The sequence below is a fragment of the Eleutherodactylus coqui genome, chromosome 5, assembly GCF_035609145.1.
Source record: "Eleutherodactylus coqui strain aEleCoq1 chromosome 5, aEleCoq1.hap1, whole genome shotgun sequence".
In the NCBI taxonomy this organism is placed as follows: domain Eukaryota; kingdom Metazoa; phylum Chordata; class Amphibia; order Anura; family Eleutherodactylidae; genus Eleutherodactylus; species Eleutherodactylus coqui.
The window spans coordinates 126246408-126272909 of NC_089841.1; the positions used below are offsets into that span (position 1 = coordinate 126246408).

A 26502-nucleotide genomic window follows, 5' to 3' on the forward strand; every position below is an offset into this window, starting at 1 on the left:
TATGGACAGAACTGTATTTTTGTTACGTCTCTTCGTGAATTCCTTGAAGAATTTATTACTGTTCCAACTCATTTGATTGCTGTGTCACAAATGTATATTGCCCCTTTAATGTGCGTAGTAGTTCACAGTTAATAATGCAGCAAGTTCCCGTTATATGGATGCCGTGGGAATAAACCGATTTTATTTGCCGGTTTTATAGGCATGACAAAAACTGATAAAAACTCTCTATGTCTTTAGCACATTGCCTTGCATGCTGTGATGCTTTTTCCTGTGGTTAACATCAGATGACAGTATATTTAGTAACATTCAGTCCTCTATATATTATATGCACTGTAGAGACCACTATACAGTCATACAGTAATCACAGGATCAGTGACTCATTCATACTGCTCAGTGGTTGTCTATGGGTCTAGTTTGACATTAGTTCTATAAAGTAGTCAAAACTTTTTTGGAGTCTCCTATCAAAGCATATTTACTGCGGAAAGATCATCATAATTGCATATGGATGAAAAAGATTTGCAGACTACTCTGTCTTCTAAGGCAAGCATCTTAAAATGACTGTTTTGAACTGTTGAACTTTAATAAGAAGAGAACACTCTGAATAAGCGTTGGTAAGGATAAGGTGATCCTGGAACTTAGTCTCTTAGTAACATAAATCAAATATGTCATGAGCTGGAAAGGCAGTGAATAAAATAACAGTCCCTGGGATTTTTTAAAACTTTTTTTCTTTGTTCTTTCACTGACCCAAAACCTTTGCGAGCAATTATAATTATCATTTTCAGGAAATGTCACTTGACGTGAAAACCAGAAGCAAATGAGTCTGCAAGCAAATCTAGCTTGTCTCCGCTGAATTCTCACGCTTCCATCATATGAGATGTTTTGTGTATTATAGCTGTGTTTTATTACTTTTTTGATGTAGAAACACTCTACCATAATGTTTTATACCACACTAATCACATGCTATAACAACACTAATCCAGTCTAGTACTTCTCACGGACAGCAGCCTCATATTGTGTTTATATAGAGCCATGCTGTTGTGTAGTTTTTCAGTACATAAGTATAGATGTTGAAGCTCTGGCTGTGACCTAGAAGTGGGTCCGGGCTGACAATATAATGTCAGGCCGGCCCATGTGCTCCTTGTCATTCAGCGCCAATGTGTTAACATCGTTCTGCCTGTGTTGGGTTTGCTTAGCCAAGGGAAATTGCTTCCCTACCAGGACTATCAACCTTTATTGTAGTATATTCTGTCCCTCCTTTCAGAGGACGCCGATTGTTCCTCTGTTTCGTGCAATTCTGGTCTGGTCCACATCCTCAGGTCTCAGCTTATGGTCAGATAAGTCCCTGGTGTTCTTATTTTCTGTTTTGTGCAACACCCGCTTCTTAGTACTGCGGTGAATATTGTTACTAATATCTGTCAATTGTCATTCCCTTTTCCATCTAGGGACAGTCTTGGTAGCCCCCAGGTTCCATCATCTCACTTTAGGCAGGGTTTTTCCATATTAGTGTGATAGAGAGAGATTTCCCCATTTTTAAGTTATATATCTGAGTTATGTATATCTATCCTGTTGGACAACTGTTACATCTGATCCAGATGAGGTGTTTTGGCATTCGGCTCAGACATAACAGTAGGCCAAAACTTGTCATTAAATTTGCATTATTTTCTATATACTTTATGCTATAAAGTAGTTGTCTCCAGTCTGTGGTTCTCCAGCTATTGTGATCCCCGTAGGCTTATCTGCACTTTAGTTATCTTACTGGTAGTATAACTGTACTTAAGTCATGAGCAAGATGCCGTAATTGTGAGAACCAGAATACAGATAGTAACAGGATTGCAATTGAAATTTATGACTTGATGTTACCCCCATTGCATCCCAGTTTTCTGACCAAAAATCTTAATTTTGGTATGAACTTTGACCATTGGTGAAGAACAGGCATTTCTATGTTCTGGTCGGTAATGACCCTGTAGAAAAATTTCAGAAACCTTGATAAAAACAAGAGAAAAACAATTTGGACTCTACTAGAGTTGAGCGAACATACTCTGCCAAGCTTGATGCTCGTTCAAGTATTAGCATACTCTATGGTGCTCGCTACTCGAGCGAGCATCACGCCGTGTTCGCCCCCGCCCCAGGTTTGGTCCTTCCCTGCTTCGACATGTCAATTTTGACCGCTCCCCGCTGCGACGCTGTGCACGTCAACGGTATTTTGTGGCTGGCTTGGAGGAGAGAGAGAGAACAAAAAAATATAGCTCGGCAACCGACGGGTCCCATACAAAAATGCTTGAGTCTCCCATTGAAGTCAATGGGGTTCGTTACTTGAATAGAGCGCACGGATATTACGAAAAGCTCAACTCAAATAACGAGGACCCGAGCATTTGGGTACCCGCTAATCTCTAGACTCTACCAAAACCAACCCTACATAAATCTGAGTGCAATATATAAGAATTGATTTGGTCATTGAATGGATGAAAGCTTTTTTCAAACAAATATTTGGTGATCTATAATCTATCGTCTCACCTAACTAGTAGCAATTACGTCACTGGTCCATGCTGGAGGAATACAGAGGTGACACCATTGTCATCATTGAGAAGACTTCTTATTAGAGATGAGCGAGTATACTCGCTAAGGCACATTACTCGAGCGAGTAGTGCCTTAGCCGAGTATCTCCCCGCTTGTCTCTAAAGATTCGGGGGCCGGCGGGGAAGAGCGGGCAGGAACGGAGGGGAGATCTCTCTCCCCCCGCTCCCCGCCGCAACTCACCTGTCACCCGCGCTGGCCCCCGAATCTTTAGAGACGAGCGGGGAGATATTCGGCTAAGGCACTACTCGCTCGAGTAATTTGCTTTAGCGAGTATACTCGCTCATCTCTACTTCTTATAGATGACCAGTAATTTGTGATTCTACACATCTAAAATTTACCTTCTTAGGAAGGAAAGTCACCTGACTAGTAAGAGCTATCACTTTAGTTCTTGATAAAGGTCCTAGTGAATCTAAATTGATGTAGGTCTAGGTTATTGATGGAAATTTGCAGCTCTATGGTAGTGAAGAACATTTTCTACCGTCAGTTGATCTACCTATACAACAGTCACTTGTCTACGTATCATCTGAAAACATTCAAATAACAAATCCTTCTGATTATTGATAAAGTATTGTGTTGGTTTCTTTCTCTAGTGTAATAGTAGTACATTGTGTGTTGCACTAGAAATCCCAGGAGAAATGATTATATGTTGCTCTCCTGTTACCAGGCTTCTTGGAGATTTAATTAACAGGTATACATGTGTTTTTCTCTCCCCTCAGTCCCATGGCATTGCCACATAAGCCCAGTCTAACTGTACATTTCTCTGCCTTGCAGTATGCATGGAGGTACGTTTTTCTGTTTCTGAGGTCTCCTTCCTTTTCTTATGTTGCAGAGGTGATTTTTTTCCTTTACTTCGCACAATGAATTTGATGAAAGATTCTTTCATGTGTCTTTTTTCATTGAAGAAGTGACAGGCTCTCTTTGGATATTCATCTGATGCTGAAAATGAGACTTTCATCAAGTATCATTGAAATTATTGCCTGCTGCGTCCTAATCTTTGTGAGTTTACTGGGGAATGCTATATTGATTTATTGCACTTGGAAGTGCATTACGAGACGTCTGCCAACATCATTTGCCCTAATTTTCAGCCTCGCATTTGCTCATGTAGTGAAGAATAGTGTGATCAATACTATAAATATTCTCTTCAATGCTGGATTGATCCTTAATTCTCACGTCTGCAAATTTGGATTGTTTACAGCATCATTGAGTACAAAACTGGAGATCTGGGTAACTTTTTATATGGCTATATTCTACTGTGTCAAGCTTAATCGAGTTGTCCATCCACTGAGGGCACCTCCTAATGGCAAATGGCGCAAGCATCATCTCATAGCTGTGCTTGTTTTGTGGGTCACAGCAGTTGCAGTTTGTTGCCCTTACTTAGTTTTTGGCAATTATGTTCAAAGTCAAGCTCTACTCAATGATACTAACTCCTTCCACCGCAGCTTTTTTTATGACGAATGTAACCTTGATTTTCCATATACCGCAGTTGAACTTTATTATCACCAGATCTTCATGGTCATCACTGATCTAATTCCACTTGTCAGTTTAGTTCTGGTCAGCTTTCGCATAATTCTTCTCTTTTATGAGCAAAGCAGAGCAACTTATGGCAATATCTGGATTGGGCATGACTCTTCAGAAACTGAAGTCTTGAGGGCTTCCAAAGTGATTGTACTGTTAATGTTCCTTCTCACCGCACTGTGGGTTGCCCACTTTGTACTCGTCTTGCTCTGGAAGTACGTAAGGTCATGGTTTTTGACCTCAACCCTGCTTGTTGTGCTGTTTTCTGGATACTCTAGCATTAGCCCCTACTTACTTATGTTAATTAACTACAAAATCAGTTTACAGATCAGGTCACTGAGCTCCTTCTGCTGTGCAAAGAGTCAACCCAAGACTTTACCTACTAGCAGTCCAAAGTCTACACCCGAAGAAGAAGCCACTAAAGACTGATCTTGTCATAGACTGCATCATTCGTTATATTTGACAAGAAAATATAATTGACATTTTTTAATAATTATGCAGTCTGCAAAGGCTTCAGTTTGGACTGATACATAGTCATATATATCTCCTGTTGCATTAATGTCAGACTTTGTCCATACTTCCATTAGCTTTTATCAGGTCAGAATAACATAACTTGCTATAGTTTGCCATCTGATAATAGAAACCTGATGGATAAATTATGCATCAGTGGTTACTTATTGTTAGGAACATTGTAAATATATTTTTGCTATCAGTATAATATAATTAAAAGCTATTTTAATTATGGACAAATATACTTGTTATAAACGCGCAAATGAACTTTTCTTTATTCAGTTTCTATATTGTACGAACCCGACGCAATACAAATTGAACCTCTTCACCATTAGACTTTCTATAGTGTTTACATATGCGTTGCTCAGATAGCATGGACTGGACTTCAGATGCTTTTATTACTTGAGTGAAGATAATTAACTGGGATTGTTGTGATTTATACTGGTTTCACATACAGCATATTGACGTATTTTCTTTTTTCTGTGTGTTTTTTTAAATATTTTGCAGCCAGATGTACCTTTTTAAGGGCTTATTCACATGGCTATTGCTGTGTTTGGTTCAAACATATAAATACTAAAATATATAAACAATATCTGTTATTTCCTAATCTATAAATTTATATATTTTAGTATTTATATGTTTATTATCTATTAGGATCCAACCTATGAATGCATGTAATAATATACATTTATCATATTTGTTACATACATTTTGACTTCCAGTAGATCTATTCACTTCTGTCCATTGAGCGCTGCAACGTGATTACTCCCTATGGAGCGCATCGTTGCGTTCCACAGTCACGTACCCGCTAGAAGCCTACCACGGTATGTCAGTCACTTGACCCTGTGACGTTCCAGGTCATGTGATACCGCTACTATGTCCATTACGGCATAACAACGTGATCGCCCATACACCGCGTCACTGATGACGTAGCTGCGATCACGTGACACTGCCGTGTAACGCAGCGCTGCGTTCCACAATCTGTCCTCAAATTCACACCACTATAGTCAAAGGTACGTCATCAAAGGGGGCCCGGACGCTTTCCGAGGCCACGTCATCAAAGGGGGCCTTGATCCAATGCCCTTAGAATAGAAGGTATGCATTTGGTATAAATATCTCATTGTTTTATATGTATTTTAATGCTTGAAAAAGACCTACTGTTTGGCCGAAACGCGTCGCATATTAAAGAATATCTTCACATATTCCATATCCTTTGCCTGCTTTCCGGGATTCAGGGGTGCTTTACATTCAAGCACCCCTGTAAAGCAAGTAGCATAATTTGTATTTGCGCATCCTGCAACATCTAATACTCTTAAGCACTGGAGCGCTGGTATCTTTTTGTATCATACTCTCTTGTTTTGCCTATCCTGTGGTGAAACCTTTTGCCCCTGGAACTGACCATGACGCTCTCCCTGAGATGTCTCCAATGACCAGTGCGAGAGAGTTTTTACTGTGACCTTGGAATGATGTGCGATTCCGGATATTGATGTACCGGAGCCCATTCTACCTAGGGCCCGGCGTCACCGGGTGAGTTCATTCACATTTTTCACATTTCATATTGATTGCCCATTTTTTATCTCTCCACCACTCTCTGGAGTGCTGCCCACTGTCTCATTGTACAAAAAAATGCATGTAAGAAATAACTGTCATTAAAATGAAACACAAGGGGTTTTTTTTTACAATTATTTTAAAATAAAGTGTGTGATGGAGTTATTCAGGTCAAATCCCCATTCATTGTCATATCGTATTTTTTGCAGTGATTTTGGCAACAATTAGTAATAATCGCAGCACAAGGTGCAATCTGAATGTGATGTGTGATTGAACCCTTACACTAAGTTGCTTTTAAAGGGGGTTCCCAGCAAATATAATGTATCATCGACTGTCAACCAGGATAGGTCATAATTCCAATTGATGCTGGTCGAACCACAAGAATAGGGGTTCTAAGTGTCCCGGATTGAATTCAGACGTGGTCATTCTTGTGTATTACTGCTCCATTCCTCCCTATGGAACTGTTGGAAATAGCAAACAGCTTGCACATTCAACTATTGTTTCATTTACTCTGGGCAGTTGGTAACCTATTCTCCCGGATAGTGGGAGTCCCAGTAGTTGGACAACCACAGATAAGACACTTAGCACCTCTACTGTGGATAGATAACATTTTGCCTCGAGACAACTATTAACTATTTTTATATAATGACCTTAAAGGCTTTTACGAGTTAAGAAACATTGGTGACAGCGTGTGTCTCGGAGGGGAAGAGGGATGAGTCATATATTAAAACCCCCAATACTCACCTCCCCGCTGCCGTGCTGCTCCCCTGCCACTGCTCCAGTCCTCCGGTCTTCTGTTTACTTGGTCTGCAGCTTTCACATGGGTTGTTTACCCACAGGACCACTGCAGCCAATAGGAGGCTTGACAGGGACGTCATCAATAATGTCTAATAAACCTGCCAGGGGCTTCTACACTAGAAGCCCACGTGACAGGTATATGAGACGTCACCTGTCAGATACCATGGTGCTAAAGCGGTGCTCCGGCACCACTGTATGTATATTGATTTTATATACTTTTGGGCAGAGGGGACCCAAAACTATATAAAAAAAGCTTTAGATACTGTACATAATTTTATCTTAAAAAAAATCCCTTACAATTATTATCAGTAGGTATTTAAAAAACAAAATGACTTGCGTGTTACTAATAAGTAATATTCTGTCATTCTGATTTTTTTTTTCAAATATTTGAATTATATCAGAAGTTTATTTTCCTCTATATGGCCAAGTTCATGTGGCGCAGAGTTTTAAGGCAGCAGAAATGCAGTCCTAAGCTCTTGCTCACGACCTGAAGGTTGCAGGTTGAATCCCCGTGTGGTTCAGGTAGCCGGCTCAAGGTTGACTCAGCATTCCATCCTTCCAAAGTCGGTAAATCGAGTACCCAGCTTGGTAGAGGGTAAAAGATGACTGGGGAAGGCAATGGCAAACCACCCTGCAAAAGCAGTCTGCCGAGAAAGTCATGTCATGACGTCACCCTAGGAGTCAGTCGTGCTTGCACCAGGGGACTTTACCTTGCCTTACATAATAAAGTTAGAGAACACTATTCAGCCGTTTCTGGAATAACACCGACTTTCCCTAGCTTGTGAATGGAGATTGAGCTTAGTTATGCAGTGATACTGTACTTCTCATGATGTTTTATGTCTGTATTTGACATCCTCCATGATGGTAGTCCCTTAGATATAACTAACTGCTGAATAGAATTTATATCAGCTACACAGAAGATATATCAATGACTTATATTTACTTGTTACGAGTTTTCTGATTTAGAGTGAAATGGCCTTTTTATTAAAATACCAAAATCTACCCATATTATGCCAATATTGTTCATAAAACTCTTGTTGTCACTAGCCTAACAAATTCAAAGTTGGTGACCATGCAGCAGTACTTATACCTGTAGGCATGTGGTATGACGGAATTTTGAACCTAAGTAGTGTTTCACTCCCATATTGCGTTTAAAGCAAATTCTATATGCTAATATACTGCAGTGCTGTAACCTATTTTTATATTGTAAATTTGTTGCATATTAAAATGTATAATATGGTTTCCAAGGTACAAAAGGCGTATAATATCTAATAAAATGTTATTTTATTATTTGGCACATTTTCCTATTTTCCTCTCACATTTGCTTCTGTCTAAGTCAGCTTGTTAGCTTAAATTGTCTTAGCGAAAAGCTGAATTATTTATAGCCTATGATACATTTTATTGGAAGCAAGTTCAGTTTTTTCATAGGTCGTTTGTAACCACAAATGTCTGATTTTTAAAAAAATGTGGTCTTAAGATTTGTAACCTACTACAGAGTTTCCAGTATTTCTGAGTAACTCACTACAAATATATGCACTTTCCAGTAAGTATATTTATAGTGCAGACATCATAAGTGCAACAATGTGAAGACACCGGTGATTAGATACAAGTAAAGGCTGCCACGTTGCACAGGTAGTAGCAGCAAAAGCGTCATGCACTTTTCACACATTTTTCCTATCTTCTAGCAGGTCTTTATGACCTGCCAGAAGATCCTATCAGTGGGGAAATGCTTTTTAGAACTCCAATGGCGCCAACAAATGGCCTGACAGCATAATTCTCTGTACTATGATTCCAAGCAGCACTGTGTTTGGAAGAGTGCCATAGCCTCTTAGTTCGAGAAATTGGTGAGGGTCTTAACTCCTAGGCAAACAGCAGGTAATCTGATGGAATTACAGAAACAGCTCAGCAGGTTTCACTATGCTGTTTCCATAACTCCCATAGAAGTCAAAGGGAGGTAGGCAAAGATCATTGTGAGCTATGCTGTTTTTGTAACTCCCGAGTTATGAAACAGTGGTGCTTGCTGTAGCGTAACTCCCATTGACTTCTGTGGGACATACAAAAACAGCATAGCCCAGCCACACTCGACTGTTTCTGCAATCACATACTCCCAGCTACTTCGTACAGAATGGCATTTCTCACTAAAAGTAAGTAGAAATGTTACTAAAAACCTGCACTGTTTGTAGTTTGTTTTATATTTGTAAATTTACGGATACCGCCGGATTGCAGTTTGTAAGGAAAAAAATGCAGTAAAAACACCTAAGGTTGGGTTCACACAGGGCAGAATTGCCATGGAATTTCCGTGCGGCTGATCCGTTGCAGCCAAGCCGCGGCATGACAATTGTTTCACCATTTTCGCAGCGGCCTCTCTATGGGGAGAGATGGCCGCAGCGGAATACAGGCGTCGAAGCCTCTTCAAAACTATTTCTGCCACGGAAATCTTGCGGTATTTCAGTGTGATTCCGTGAGATTTTCGTTGAACCTATCCTAAAAACATTTTTTTCTGAAAAAAAAAAATGTGTGAAACCACCGTTAAACCCAATGTCCATGGGCGGATTTGATTTGCGGAATCCTGCGCGAAAGATCCGCAATTCAAGCCGCCCATAGGGAAGCATGGGCGTCCACAGCTGCATTAAAGCATGCAGATTTGTTTTGCGGATCTTTTGGTGTGGAAAACAAATCGCAGCTGGCTCTATTTTAGTGCAGATTTCGTGTGGATAGCTTCTATTGAAGTTAATGGAAGCTGTCCGATCCAAGGAATTTGAAGAAGAAAAAAACTCTATTTTGCATGTGCGCAGCTGGCACTTCCGCACACATCTGCTGTAGAGAAAAAAGAACAGCAAGACAGGTACGCTGGGTCCTCAGCCACAGGCAGGGTCAGATTCCACTGCGGGCTCCCGCATGTGGAATCCGACCGGCTTGTGGACATGAGGCCTAAGGCCTCTTTCACAGTATTTGCGGTAGTACTTGGTATCAGTATTTCTAAACGAAAACCAGGGGTGGGTCCAAAATATGGAAGAGGTGCAAATATTTCCATTATACTTTCTTCCTGTAGGCTTCCTTCCTGGGTTTCGACTATAAACACTGGGGCAAAATATTGACCAGAATACCGATATGTGAAAGTGATTGTAAGTCTATGAACACCTTTGGGTGGCAATTTACATTTTACTTAAATGCCTCTATTTTGGACTGACAATCATTTTTGCAATAGAGTTTGATCAAAAGTGTTGCACTGTTTGTCTTCTGCAACTTCTGCATAACGAAGTATATAGACACTGCAGTCTAAGTCTCAATAGGAGTTCTGTCAGTGAGGCTGAAGTGACTGCTTAGTTTCTCATTGCTCTTTCTCCTATATGTTCTTATCAGCAAATGTATGACCACAATAATCAGCTGATAAGTAAGTACAGGAGAGAAGAGATAAGGGCTTAAAACTAAAAGCCCATTTATACTCAACAATTGTCCCTCAAATTTAAATGAATTTGTGCTATAATCGTTACGTGTAAATGTGAAGAACATCGTGCACTATTCGTTCACTTGTCGTTTATCCCTTAGTTTCAAAAAATAGTTGTTAGTTCGTTCACTTTTCGCTTGGTTTAAATGTCATTTGTTCAGTCCTTTGGAAGACTAAATGACTTGAGGGGAGGGGTGATTTTTTGCTAAACACAATGACTACTTGTTTACTCATGAGACAGACAACAATGGCTTTTCTTCACACTAATTAAAATCCTGCTGGCCAGAGATTCCTCGCATAAACACACACCCATCTCAGGAAACAATATATACAGTATTTACTTTAGCTAAGGCAAATGGAGAGTATTTCAAATGATTATCTTTTAAGTCTAATGCTCAGCATTTGTATGCAAAAAAGTTAATTCCTTCATTCTTTCAAATGACAATCGTGTGTAAATGGGGCTTAAGGGTCTTTTATATGGGCCAACTATCAGGCGAAAATAACTCAGACAATTTTAAGCAATAGTTTTCCCATGTAAACTTGGCACCCAACAGAACACTGAGTGAGAGATAACTCATTGGTCACTAGCCTCTTCGTTCCAGCTAACTGAAAGGAAAAGACTTGTGAGCCACTTCTCGCTTAGTGTAAACAGTCAGTCAACTTTGAATGACTCATCAGTCTCATCCTTGAATGATCTCCCGCATTCTTCATTTCTATTTACTGAATGACTATCTCCTGTGTTGTGAAAGCACATGAGCGATAGTTGTTGGGTGCTTCTGCACCCAAAAATTGTCCCATGTGAAAGTGCCCTCACAGCCTCATAGAGGGATCTTCTATTGAGACTTTTAGGCCTCCTTCCCACGAACGGATTTACGCCGCGTAAATCCGCTGCGTTGCCCCCTGCTATTAGGTTCTATTGAACCTAATAGCACAATGCACACGATGCGTAATTCCACCGCGGAATTACGCACCGTGAAATCTCCCGTTCTCACCCGCAGCATGTTCTATTTGCCGTGGGTGTACGCGCTGACGGCTTCCATTGCAGTCAATGGAAGCCGTCCGTTCACGCTATCTCCCGCTGCAACCAGCGGAAGATAGCGTGAAAAAACGCTTCCCCGCCTACCGCCGCGCGTCATATGACGCGGCCGGCGCGTCATATGACGCGGTGGGCGTGTCACATGACGCGACGGCGGTGGGCGGGGAAGCGTCTTCACACTATCTTCCGCTGGTAAGTATGGGGTCTCTGGGGGGCGCCGTGACGGGCTTCACTGCGGAATATTACGCGGCGGAGCCCGTCACGCTCGTGGGAAGGAGGCCTTAGGCTGTTTTATATGGATTCATTATCGCTCAGGTGATCGCTGGATTCTGTGTAGCTGAAAAATAGTCATTTAGTGTAAACATGGCCAAAGATTCAATGACTAACAATAAGTCATTCACTTATTGTATATTGTTCATCTTATATAGGCATAAAAACCTGATGATAAGTGGCCTGTGCCAGCAAGCAGTCTTTTATTTATGAACGACCTTGTTTACTGTGAATGGAGCTGGGTGGCTGCAAGAGATCTCAGGAGCACTCTGCCTCCATTCGGTGAGCAATTATCACTGTACGAAAGCATCAAAATCACAGAAAGTGGCCATATACTGATATACTGATGCAAGACGGCAAGTAAAAACGCCACATCCCTCAACATGCAGACAGCCAGACTGCTATATGGAGGAATAATTGCACAGATGAAGGTACTGATGAACAACCACTCACACACCTTCCTTATATTGAGGGGGTGCCTGCTTAGTATTATTCTTGCACTAAAAACGGGCACATACAGGGTGTCGGGCCACATGGTACGTGTAGTGCAGCATGTAGGCTCGCAACCTATTAATGACGCCATATTTTAATCCTCCATATAGCCGTTTTGCTGCCTGCATGTTGATGGATGTGGTGTGTTTACCTGCCTTCTTCTATTAGTACATGAGTAAGTATATGGCGGCTTTCAGTGATTTTTTTTTGTCTGTTTATATTTTGCTTTTCTGTGATTTTGTGTGAAAGCATAGGAGCGATAATCTATGGGACGACAGTTGGATGTTTAAGCTCTCGACCCACGTAAAAAGATGCTTGTCAATGTACTGCAGTGTCTACAATGATATTTAGAGGCTTCAGAAGACAAACGATGCAACATTTTTAATTAAACTCTATTACAAAATGTATTTTCAGCTCAAAATACATGCAATTAATTAAAAGAAAATTATTTCTCGAAGATGTCTATAACCTTTAAGGTAGGATGCTTTAAAGGGGCACTAACTGGACAACTTATCGTTATGTAATAGCCTGTGTGTGTCATCATATAGACTTTTATTAAAAATTCTGTTTCACCACTGTAAATCGAGTCTTAAGTGGCTGTCACTAGGGGTGTCCCTTCCAGCACTACTGCAGTCCACTGTCTGTTGTTAGGTATTAAGCTTCTGTAGTTACTGGCATGTTGAGATGTCTTCTTAGCTGTGGGGGAGGGGCTACCCCCTGGACTGACAGCCTAACAAATCTGCAGACACTTTGTAAACAATCCCCAGATTCTATGCCTCTCTTGCTATTATGGCACTTCCAAGTTCAGCCTATTATCTCCCAATGTTGATCCAGATAAAGGAAAAAATAAATCAATGAGGTAGAAGCCAATTTTCCCCATTTAGGGGAATAAATTCCTTCCCAACTTCAATCTGGTAATCAGAATAATCCCTGGATCACCGACTCTTTTTACTAACTATTTAGCAAAAATGTCTCTGAATGCCCAGCTCCAACAATCATCCTAGGATAGCAGAGGGGCAAGCATTCAGATACTGTCTTCCCTCTGATTAGAGCAGAGACAGCACAATGCAGCATGGGAAGTAATGGCAAGGAAGTGCAGGACAGTGAGCTACTGGCAGAATTGTAGGCTTGCTACACACATCCAGCCTGAAAGCAGATTGCAAACAGCAAGGCAGCAGAAAAATATAGAAGACCTCCTGAAAATCAGAACTTAAAATTACATTAAACTTTGCAAACAGCAGCAAATGAGACAGTGAGGAGAACCTGATGTATTTTACAAAACGTGTTTAAAACTCAGGTATGCGTTATCCTTACTTAATTATGATTCTTTTTTAAAGTAGTTGCCTGGTTCCAATTTTGTGTCCTAATGTCTAGAAACAAGCTTGTTTCCTAGTTTCACAAGAAGAATGACTTATTGTGAAAAACCATTTATTTATCCCTTTTTCAGTATTTTTTTGCCACTAGATGACATTGCTCAGACAGTGTCAGCAAAAAATAGCAGAATATGTGAAACCAGGATCAACCAAAGTTGTTTTTTTAAGTACAGTGGGGAAAAAAGTATTAAGTCAGATACTAATTGTACAAGTTCTCCCACTTAAAAAGATGAGAGAGGCCTGTAATTGACATCATAGGTAGACCTCAACTATGAGAGACAACATGAGAAAACACATCCAGAAAATCACATTGTCTGATTTTTAACTAATTTCTTTGCAAATTATGGTGGAAAATAAGTATTTAGTCAGTAACAAAAGTTCATCTAAATACTTTGTTAAATATCCTTTATTGTCAATGACAAAGGTCGTTTTCTGTAAGTCCTCACAAGGTTGGCACACACTGTTACTGGTATGTTGGCCCACTCCTCCATGCAGATCTCCTCAAGAGCAGTGATGTTTTGGGGCTGTCGTTGGGCAACACACACTTTGAACTCCCTCCAAAGGGTTTCTATGGGGTTGAGATCTGGAGACTGGCTAGGCCACTCCAGGACCTTGAAATGCTTCTTACGAAGCCACTCCTTCGTTGCCCTGACGGTGTTCTTGGGATCGTTGTCATGCTGAAAGACCCAGCCACGTTTCATCTTCAGTGCCCTTGCTAATGGAAGGAGGTTTGCACTCGAAATCTCACGATACATGGCCCCATTCATTCTTTCATGTATACGGATCAGTCATCCTGGTCCCTTTGCAGAGAAACAGCACCAAAGCATGATGTTGCCACCCCCATGCTTCACAGTAGGTATGGTGTCCTTTGGATGCAACTCAGCATTCTTTCTTTTTCAAACACGACGCGTTGTCTTTCTGCCAAACAGTTCTATTTTGGTTTCATCTGACCATATGACATTCTCCCAATACTCTTCTGGATCATTCAAATGCTCTCTAGCAAACTTCAGTCGGCCCCGGACATGTACTGGCTTCAGCAGGGGGACATGTCGGGCACTGCAGGATCTGAGTCTCTAGCGGCGTAGTGTGTTACTGATGGTAGCCTTTGTTACGTTGGTCTCAGCTCTCTGCAGGTCATTCACTAGGTTCCCCTGTGGTTCTGGGATTTTGGTTAACCGTTCTTGTGATCATTTTGACCCCACGGGTGAGATCTTGCGTGAAGCCCCAGATCAAGGGAGATTATCAGTGGTCTTGTATCTCTTCCATTTTCTAATTATTGCTCCCACAGTTGATTTCTTCACACCAAGCTGCTTGCCTATTGCAGATTCAGTCTTCCCAGTCTGGTGCAGGGCTATAATTTTGTTTCTGATGTCCTTCGACAGCTCTTTGGTCCTCACCATAGTGGAGTTTGGAGTGTGACTGCTTGAGGTTGTGGACAGATGTCTTTTATATTGATAACAAGTTCAAACAGGTGCCATTACTACAGGTAATGAGTGGAGGACAGAGGAGCCTCTTAAAGAAGAAGTTACAGGTCCGTGAGACCCAGAAATCTTGCTTGTTTGTAGGTGACCAAATACTTATTTTCCACCATAATTTGCAAAGAAATACGTTAAAAATCAGACAATGGGATTTTTTGGATGTGTTTTCTCATGTTGTCTCTCATAGTTGAGGTCTACCTATGATGTTAATTACAGGCCTCTCTCATATTTTTAAGTGGGAGAACTTGTACAATTGGTATCTGACTAAATACTTTTTTCCCCACTGTATGTGATCTGCTTTCTTAAAAGCCTGTCAGGTGATTTAGAAGAGGACTACAGATAGGTACTTGTGGTACATGGAGGATACTTTGCATACCTTTTTTTCAGATGCCCTTGTGTCTGCATGTTAGCAATGACAGTCATAGCTAGTTCTTGCACTTGCTTCACCACCATACTCTTAACACTTTCACATATGATTGTGTTGCTTCTTCATTTCGCTCTATGCTTGAGTGTTCATTAGCTTCAGGTAATGCAAGAGCTAGTAAAGCACTGGCCAAGACTGACAAGGTTTTATATGATTTACCTATGCGTCTTACAATAGAAAAGGCTAATGGCAGGCACTGAAAAATAAAACGTGTGAGGAAGCATTGTAATCAGCAAGAGAACCGGCTGGGGACCTAATATCAAGATCTCCCGGCCCAGGTTTGATGTCTACAGCTAGGTCACTATCTAGTCTTTGACCACCCGTGTGTTAAACACTAGAACAAGACCAGCATGCATTATTGGAAATCGACCACATATGTTAATGCTAAGTTATTATGTTTAAGAACTAAATGTAGTGTGAACAAGTTATAGGTTTAGCGAGTATTTCACCTCTCATATGCCTATTTGGTAGTTAATTTATATAAATGGAACACGATATTTAAAAAAAAAGTTAATTAATTGTAGTTTTGCACATGGATAAGAAAGCCAAGGCCCGGTTATTAAACTGCTTCATTTGGAACCCCCGAGGTATTATTCTTTCAATGGAAAACTCATTATTTTCGGACTAAGCTATTTTTGGAATCCAGTGGCAGTTTATAACCTGGAGCCAACCTCTAAGTTTTTTCACAGCCAAAGACATAAAATATTTTCTGGATGCTCAAATTCACTTTAAGTCCATCTGCCCAACAGAGCAACACGGCCAAGCAAAGAGTTTAGTCCAAGGCGAAACGGAAATACAATGCTGAAATATGAAAAGGATTAAAGTTTGTGGTGTTAGCATCCTCTTGGGATGAATCTCAAGGAAGGATTTTCAAGAAGTAGCTGTTTTCTAGTGAAATGGGCTGGACAGTAACCTGACACCTTGGTGAATTTAATGATATGATTAGAGGAATGCCTTCTACATCTTTTATTGCACCTGAGGGGTGTTTAGATTATGCATAACGTTACAATGTCAGGTTGTTTTAATTAATATTCCTTGCCCTGATGGTTTGTAAATAATATGGGTTCAATCATGGAACAATGTGACTTTATTAAAATGCCGAAACCGTGTTTGTCTTTAAAGAAATCTATTGTTAGATAAGAAAAACATTCATATCCCTGGGCAAACCAAACTTGTTATTTTTTAATTACTTTTCCATTTATATGATGGAAATTTTAGGCAATACGCTTTTAATAGTATCCAGGCCGTTCCAAAAACTTCTATAAACATGACTCTGCTTAATGAATTTGCATAAATGATGATAATTAGTGCCAACACTTTTATCCCAAAATATTGTATTTCAGTTACATTCCAACCTTTGTTTTCATAGTGAAGGTCAGAAAATAAATGTAAGCATCTGTTTTTTCTCTTTCACTGTTTTCACACATAACTTCCAGAATTTGTACATTAGGTATAGTCTGTTTGGTGTTCTGTTCTCTATACTTGTTAATGACCTTATGACAGATCCTTGGTTCTGCAAAGCATGTTTAACGATGCTTAGGGTATGGTCACGCGTAGCTGATTTGCTGCAGTATTTGGCGCTGATTCTTGTGCAGATCTTGCACCATTCAAATTGAAGTGGTGAAACCTGAGGCAGATCTGCAACCAAATCTGCAGTCGATCACCTATGTGTGAATGCACCCTTACTCTTCCTTACTTGCATGCTTTCATAGATAGGACATATCATAGTGTTAGAGAAATATTATAGTGGATCACTCCATTAGGGTCAAACTATATTTTATTGATTTGGATTAATAGTAACTAGGGATGAGCGAGTATACTCGCTAAAGCACTACTCGTTCGAGTAATGTGCCTTAGCCGAGTATCTCCCTGCTCGTCCCTGAAGATTCGGGGGCCGCCGCGGAGCTGGGAGCTGCGGGGGAGAGCGGGGAGGAACGGAGGGGAGATCTCTCTCTCCCTCTCTCCCACCCGCTCACCCCTGCTCCCCGCCGCAACTCACCTGTCAGCTGCGGCGGCTCCCGAATCTTCAGGAACGAGCAGGGAGCTACTCGGCTAAAGCACATTACTCGAGCGAGTAGTGCCTTAGCGAGTATACTCGCTCATCCCTAATAGTAACCCAATTCCTTCCTGAAAGCAGCCCTTATTTATAAAACCTTAATTAGAATATGAACTCAAATTAAAGAGGTATATCCATCGTGGTTCCGATGATAATACTTTTTTGTACAATGCTGTCAGGCTGGCTAGGTGTATGGATGCAACCAAGTAAGTTTCTCCATACCGTTTCCTTAAAGGGGTTGTCATATTTCTAAGTGTTTTGCAGCAGGAAGCAGACAGCTCCAGACATTGTGCAAGTGGTCTGGCTCGGTACTCCAGACTGAGCCCCATTGAAGCGAATGGGACTCAACCTGCAGTACCAACCAGTGTCACTGCGCAATGTATAGAGCTGTTTGCTTTCCACAGCAAAACAGCTAAAAGTGTGACAACTCCTTTGGCCCCAAATTTACTTCTAAGGCAGTTATGGAAACAGTGCAAGACAGGCTGTTTTTGCATTCCTATACTGGTCTGGTCAACATATATAGCTGGAAAAGGCTCATAGGACATCAGATCTTACATACGTAGAGTCCCAGAGAACTTTTATGACATATATGTGGAGAAATGCTATAAAAGCCAAAGATGGGTATATTCCTTTGAAGCAATCCAGGAATCTAGTGAGATCTTCTATTACAGGTGTTATCTTGCCAAGACAATCTCTGTCCCTATGCTCTATTAGGGCATAAATAGACTTCACAGAGGTGATTCTCCTCTATGAGACAGAGTGGAGAACTGCTAAAAATGGATGGCGATTCACTTGTATCTGACTTAGACTTCCACTAGCCACTTCACCTGTTTAAAGTCAGACCTGTGATCAGCTGATCGTCACATGTATACAAAAAACGGGTTGCCTTCCTTAGAGATTCCTTTTTACCTACTCTTGGACTATTTAGGATAGAAGTATAGCTCAACTTGTCATTAGTCTGTGCTCTTCAGAAAGAAGGTATATGTGAGGGCGGCTGTTTTACTAAAATCCCTAGTAATAGCTAGCCGAGTGACAGATGACTTTAGTTCTATGGCAGATTTTTCAGACTGCAGTTGCAGATTAATGATGACGATATTCATGAGGGGTTTCATGGTCAAAAAGCTAACTATGTTGCAATATAGCAAAGTAATTATGGTCAAGTGACACAATTATGGTGGGCTCCTTTTGGTTTAAACATAATTGAAAAAAGTATACTCATCCTTTCTGATATGTTTGGTGTTTAATAGTTTAGTCTTTAGTGTTGAACTCAAGGATTTGTAACATTATCTGGTTTCCATTTATATTATGAAGAATTACTGAAAGAGAAACAAAGACAGTGCGTCCATAGTGCAGATGTCACAATGTAACAAATCACCAATGAAGATTTAGCTGATGACTAGGTGGAAAGATAGTGTTGTGCCCTGGCCTGACAAAGGAGTTGGTTCAGCTCTGAAATGCGTAGCCTATCTAGCATAATAAAGTTTACTATAAGTTTCCGCAAGCTTTGGATTCTCTTGACAGTAGAGCCAACCTTCTCCTATTACTTTCTCTACTTTACTGAAGAATTATATTTGGTAGCATTTGCATGACTGTTGATCATACTATCGGATTAACTAGATGATTCCATTGTGTGTTCAAGTAATAGGCACACTTCAGAATATATTACTCCAATTTAACAAATCCATATGAGCCCTGTGCCTGAGGCTTGACTGACCTCTGCACCGTTTATCATCTGTCTATATGTTCCAGCGCAAGACTGCTGTTCCATAGGGAATTCGGTGGACTTTGCATGAGGGAAAGTAATGCTCTGAAATATTATTCCCTGGTTTCACAGACAAATGTTTGTGATTTTATCAAAGTGATGTCATGCCACTTCACTGGTTTTATGTTCTTATTCAGTAGTTACTTTGCTTTCTATGTGTTCAATCAATGTAATCTATAACTGTGGTGAGCAGGATTTCTGGAAGTTACCAGACCCTGGCGTAATGTTTTGTATCTTTTCCAATACATACATTGAGCACAGCGCACATATGAGATTTTCATGCAGAGGCGCAGTAATAAACTTTGATTACTGGTAAGCATTACAACATAACGTCAATTAGATGAAAACTAAAGCCCGATTTACACGGAACGACTGTCAGCTAAATGATCTGCATGAGCGGATGACGTCACTTCTAGTTGTTAGTGCGCGTGCAGAGCATTAAAGCTGCCTGTCCACGGGAGATTGTTCATTGCATTACCTGCGGTGATATCTGGCCGCAAGTAATGCAGTGAACGCTTTCCATAGCGTCGCTATGAAAAGCGCAGCTGTGGCGTCCACTAGCGGAGAATCACCGCAGAGAACTGACAGCGGCCCCTCTCTCCTCCCCCACGGCAGAATATCGCTGCCGATATTCCACAACGGGCGTGGACAGGGCGCCTTAGACAGGCAGATCACTGCTGAGTATCACTCCCTTCTCGACGATTTCTCGCTCAGCACTTCACATTCTATGTGCGTGGTGTGTTTGGACGCAAGCAAAAAGTAAGTGAACCAGCTGTGATTTTTATGCTGGTTGAGAATGAGCGGCAAACAAAAAGTAAAGAAATAGTAAACTATGGCTTTGCATTTAGACATAATAATTATTGTGCATTTTCATTCATTTGAACAAATTTTGCATGATAATCTTCGTGCACAAATAGCCCTTAAGAGGAAGGATATCTAATTCACACCATGCCCAGGACGAATGCAAATAGAAGTGGAATATATACAAATGGATACCAAAACAAACTGAACAGTGAATGGGACTTGTAAGCGGACATCCAACAACAATTGGCGAACAACAAAGCACTTACCACACCTTGGCTGATGGAATAACTAATAAATACCAGATATTAGATCATATTTTGGCAAAGATACTTAAGCTCACGAGCCGATGACAAGGGTCCTCATTGTCTTGTGAGTCCCTACTCTAACAAGACAACTCAAACCCAAAGCAGTTCTGCCTGCAAGTGGGGCAATCCCACCCAAAACCTCATGCATGCAGCAACACATGTAAGACTCCAAACACCAGGGTCCTGAAAGGAATGAGGAGAAAGATAATTGACTAGCACCCTCTTGCAAGAGCGGCTGACATTAATGTGCAGCAGACCAGCATTGAGTGGCTGTCTGGAGTAATACACACCCAGCCAGCTAATCATCCCACACCTGTGGAAGTGTGCTCCTGGAAACCCATAAAACTACAGATCTCAGGAACACAACATGGTACTATGTTTCTACTATATGGTACAGTGGTGCCTCAGCTTGCAAGCTTCTTGACTTGCAAGCAGACTCTCTCCCGAATTTTTGCTCTGATTTAAGAGCAAAAAATTGGGTTACAAGTTTGCTTGCAAGTCAAAAAGCTTGCAAGCTGGCTTGGGGGGGTCTAATACTCACCGACTGCCGGTGTACCGGTCATCGCGATGGCCTGCGGCGCTGCTGCAGGCTGCCGCGTCCTACTCAATGCTGACAGAGCATTTCTTCCTGAAATCGGGGCTTGAATACCCTGCCTCCAGCAAGCTAATGCTCTGATTGGTTAATCCAGCGCTGCGTCAGCCAATGAAAGCCAGCACTGGATTAATCAATCACAGCCATTCAATGAAGAGCTCCGTCACAGAACGAATTAAACTTTTAACCCAAGGCACCACTGTATATTGCAAAACATCACTTGACTACAATAATTTAAAAATAGTTACTGTATACTAAAGATGAACAACGCTGATCACTATGAACATCTAAACCATCAATTGGGAATACAAAGACTGAAGCGTGTCCAGTGGAGTTGAAGATCTGTATCTCATCTAATGGTGTAGTAGAGATGAATGTTTTCATTTTTGGTGTAGTGAGTCAAGATAGTAGGCATACTTACAGTTCTCTATATAAAACCACAGACAAGAAATTGTGATATCTCAATGAGTTGGCAAAGTCCACTCTTCTACATCTGTAGCCAGTTTGACCATCAATTCATTTTTGGTCCTTATGTTTTGTCCTTCTCATGGAACTGAGAAAGAATAAAGCCAATAGTCATTGGTAAACACAGAAGCTGAGGTCCTGTGATTAACCTTGGTTATTGATTATAATGGGACTTTAGTAGCTTTGTTTAAACTAAAGTATATCAATAAAGATGCATTCTCTGCAGTCGGAGCACAAAGTTGCAGTGTGTATTCTCCATTGCATCTACATTTTCTAAATCTGGTTCAAGATGTTTTTGATGCAAAATTTTTACTTTATGTTAAAATATCTTGATTAATAATGAATAGTAAAAATTGTGAAAATCCTCATGTTTAATCCAATAAATTTGGACCACTAAGCAAGTCATTGATCAGCATTGTGCAGTTTCCTTTTCATTGACAAATTCTAGTCAATGAACAAAAACTGAAGAATTAATTAACCAACCTGGTTTACAGCTCAAGTCATGGAAACATTTTAAGTGCGAAAAGATTCTTGTGAGATTCAGAAGAAATGCATAAAGGTGCAGTCACTCTCCAGGTTTTTTAGCCATGATTGCAGCAAAAACGCATTATAAATTATATTTTTTTACTTGCTGGATCCTGGCAATTTTTTTTCATTGATTGTGCTTGAAAGTCCAGGATGAGGAACCTTTGCTATGCTGCTTGCATTTTTCATTTCCATAATTCCCATAGACTTTAAACTCCCATAGAATGTAACTTCTTCAAGAGGATTCACGCGTGACTGGGAAGTATGAGACCTCTATTGCACATATAACACTGCTGACCTGGTGACCTCCCAACACTAATTCAGAGACTATAAAACCTTCACATCTATGTTTGTATTTCTGTTGTATTCTTTTAAGTGCAAATTAATCACATCCATGGCTGTGTCTTGTCATAAGTATGTGTGTATAAATATGCATACCTCTTCGGATCTATTTCATTATGCCTTGATGAAGGAACCTGCTTAGGGCCGAAAGCTCACATTAATATCATGTATTTTTGTTAGCCATTAAAAGGTATCATATCTACAAGATTACTTGGTTTCTCTAGCTGGGAACAATCACATATTGCCATTTAAGCACAATTGTCTGTATGCATATTGTATTGGCCTGGATGTCGCTCCTTAGACTACCACTATAACAACATGTGAATACAGTCTAATGTTATGTTTCCTACCAGCACATCCACACTTACATATGTGCAGCGATGCTTATAGTAATCCTGTATTGCCTACAAGGATTAATGAGGTGATTAATAATATACAAAGAAAAATGTCAGAGAGAAGGAAACTTGCTTTATTAGGTGTATTATTTTTTTTATTAAGCCTCATCTGAAATGGATAGTATGAAATGTTTGTACTAAACTGTAACATACAGGTAGTCAATGCAAGTAGAAGTAAGAGGATGAACAGGTTTTTTGCACAGGAAAACAGAAATGAATACTTGTAATTGACTTCACGACCTTCCCTTTTAATTATGTATGCAATACACTCTGCGGGGAGTTTTTAGAAGAACGGTTTACAACCCCAGTATTACAAAGCAAACATATATTATGCATCAAGTAATAAGAATAGGTATTTCAATCTTGGTGTATTGTATATTGTAAATTATATAGAGATTATACAGTATTAGGCCGGGCTCACATGAGTGAGTCTGATGCCGCATGCGGATATCCACAGCGGAAGACCTGCGAATGATCGCAGAAATGAATTGTGAATGGTCATGCATACATGCAGTTTTCCGCACAGATGTATGTGTATGGACAGCGTAGATTGCAAGTAGGGAATGACATCTGAAAGTAGCTCAACTCCTTGGAAACACCCTTGTATCACTCAGGTGACATTCCGTTGTGCTGTCATGGCGAGTGCTGTTCTGAGAGCCTTCAGAACGGGATGCTGATCTCCAGGCATGGCTGATTTCTACGACTTATTTTGGAAGTAGTATAAACCACTTTAAAAAAAAATTATTCTTGTGGAGGAGGAGCCCAGAAGAACAGGTGGAGGCTGCAGACAGCAGTCTGGGTGGAGGGGTTGCTCCCTAGACTCTGTCCTGACTTGTCTGTCCACAAATTCTTGCTTTCTTTATGCTTAGTGCTTAAGCAAATTGTAGCAAACTTTTTAGCAACACTCCACTTACACAAAAATTGTGACTTTTTGACAACAAAAAAGGACTGTTCAGCGCTTGGTAAATTCTCCCCTCTGTCGTATTAGGTTCAATAGTCTTGGCTGATTAGTCTAGAAATATATATATATATATATATATATATATATATATATATATATATATTAGGGATGAGACTCCTTTTTTCCGATACTGAGCTTCGCTGCTTTCACTTGGCCGAGGAAACTGTGCACAAATATAAACCCATTCTCTTAAATAGAACCATATACATGCAGCATGTCCTATCTTTGGGCGTTCCCTCGGAATGCATCGCCCATTGTTTTCAATTGGACCCGAAAAAAACATTGCACGGCGTGCGAGGTGCATGCGATGCGAGGTTTCCCATTGAAAACAATGAGAAACACTTGCTGATCCCTGAAGTAATGTGAGGCATTTTTGACACAAAACCGCCTCACATCCGTCAGGAAATTGCATGTTCCTGAGCGTGTTTTTGGGTTGAGCTTCATGGCCCGATATCATGCTCGCCCCTGTGAAATTAGCCTAAGTCTTATATAACTCAATTCTGACTGCCTGCATCTGCCACTAGTTTTGGGAAATGACAAACTCCATTCTGTTTGACTCGTATCTATACATGTGAACACTTTTAGGTTTCACCATTTACTGATGTAGCAATCATTAATCTGACTGGTGCATTGCAATAACTCGCTTTACAGCATTGTAACTAAATGATTACATTGTAGTAAAGGAGTTTTCTGAGCATTTACATTTACTTGTGTTGTCCTATCCTCAGGATAGGTCATCAATAGATGATCAGCAAGGGTCCACCACTTGGGATCCCCGCCAAACAGCTGATCCTCTGGTTACTGTCAATGCAGTTGAGCCGGACAGCCACATCAGTCGTCAGAGCCAGAAGTGTAATAAAAAGGTTTCACTCCCATTGAAAACTATAAGAGCGACGCCTTCCATTTCACTTCAGGCTCCTCATTGTGGCCAAAGCTGAAAGTGTAATAGAAAGCATAGCTCCTATTGATTTCAATGGGAGCAAAACTTTTCTATTACACTTCTGGTTCTGACCACCGATGCAAATGTCCAGCTCAGCTGCACTAACATTGGCCGGAACATCAGCTGATTGGTGGTGTTGCCGAGTGGCGGACCCCGCCAATCAACTATAATCTATAAGGATAGGTCATCAATAATAAATGTCCAGAAAACCCTTTTAAGTGACAAGTTAACATTTGCTACATCAGTGAATGCAAACAGTATAGCTGTAAAGAGTGTAATGGCAACTAGACATGACAACTATAGAGTGGAACCCCATGACTTTATGCCTAGAGAAGGTAGTTTTAAACCAGCAGTGATTATAATGGTAAATGACTTACCATTTGAATGTAATTTACTACATGTAGGGGAGCCAGAGGATATAGTGTACCCCAGCATGTATATATTTTTCATATCATTAAGCTTTCATGCTCAGCTGCTGACAGGGAGCGACTTGTTTTAAATGGGCTTCTGGATGTCCACTTAGTTCTCTCTTACTGGAGTTTTAATATTTCTTCATCCTTCTAGTTGATGGCTGTTTCTTCTGTTTCCTGAACAATTTAAATCTTAGTGCTTGCTTAATCTGAAATGGAATTAAAGATCCTCGGTACATTCTTCAGTCAGGGTTATGCTTCTCTATTTCAGCCACAAACAGTTCCTTTTCCTTCCTTAAAGAAACTCAACCTCTGCGTATTGCTTTCTTTCCTCTGCAGCTGGCGGTCAACTCAGCTTCACCTGGATGAGTCATTGGCAAACGTGCTATTAATGCATATTCTCTGTATTCATGAAGTAATGTAGTCTCCTTTAGTCTCGTGTAGTCTGTTACCGGGTTTCAGTAATGGAAATACTTTGTGCCAGGAGCAGGCAATAGATCTCTCTCTGGCTGCCTTGCCCTTTGCATTTTTTAACATGATCAAACAGTGGCTTTACCAATTGTGGGGCCTCCGGCACACCAGCGTGTTTAGGATCGTGTGCTGTCCTTTTAAATCCACGAACACGCATGGCTACATTCTAGTCGGCCGAGGTGAACAACCCAAGGTTTAGGTTCTTGCCAAATCGAACTTTTAGCAGAGTTAGACTGCTTCGGTTCGCTCAACATTAGTAACAACCAAAAATATCTGTCCATATTCTGGGCTTTATATATAAAGAATTCCTGAAGAAGAAGGTAAGAAATATATCTATGAGCTACATGTGCCTTCTCTATGCAGTAGATTATTTTACTAATACATAGAAAACAAAGTTAGTATTGGATGAAGTATTGTAAGAGGGAGCATGGTGGCACAGTGGTTAGCAATGTTGCCTTGCAGCAGTGAGGTTCTAGGTTCAAATGTGACCAAGAGCAACATCTGCATGGAGTTTATAGGTTCTCCCTGTGTTTGTGTGGGAGTTTCCGCCCATACTCTAAAAACATAATAATAGGTGAATTTGGTTTGGGAGCTCAAATGGGGATGTAAAGCTCTGTGTAATATGCATGTGCTATAGAAATAAAGGTATTATCGTGAAACACAGAGAGAACATACAAACTCCATGCAGATGTTGTAAGATTTGAACCTAGAACCCCAGCCATGCAAGGTGACAGTGCTAACCGCTGAGCCACAGGAGGAGAATCTCAACTGGTGTTGTGTTGCGGGAATAATTATTTAGGGGTATTCATGAAGTTCTGGTTCAGTTTAATCTACCCTGGAACGAACCAAGTTTGCTCATCTCTAAGACCTCCTTCACACGAACGACACGACATCGCCACCCGAAAATCGCAGCAATATCGCATCACTGGTTCATGCACTATCGCTGCATCTTCTTGCAGCAATACCATGATTTTGTAGCGCTACAAAGTTGCACGACTTTGTAGC

General features: G+C 40.7%; 2 protein-coding genes across 3 annotated transcripts in view; both read left to right on the top strand.

Annotated features, from left to right (window-relative positions):
• The window catches only part of SNCAIP (synuclein alpha interacting protein), a 209436-nt gene that overhangs the window by 60819 nt on the left and 122115 nt on the right, over positions 1–26502 (top strand). The gene's annotated exons all lie outside the window — the stretch shown is intronic.
• LOC136628805 (taste receptor type 2 member 143-like) lies at positions 3520–4521 on the top strand. The gene has a single exon (XM_066604900.1). The coding sequence runs from the start codon at positions 3520–3522 to the stop codon at positions 4519–4521; it is 1002 nt and encodes a 333-aa protein (XP_066460997.1).

Excerpts from the sequence above, each read along its gene's own strand:
- LOC136628805 (XM_066604900.1), top strand. The coding sequence starts at position 3,520 with ATGAGACTTTCATCAAGTATCATTGAAATTATTGCCTGCTGCGTCCTA.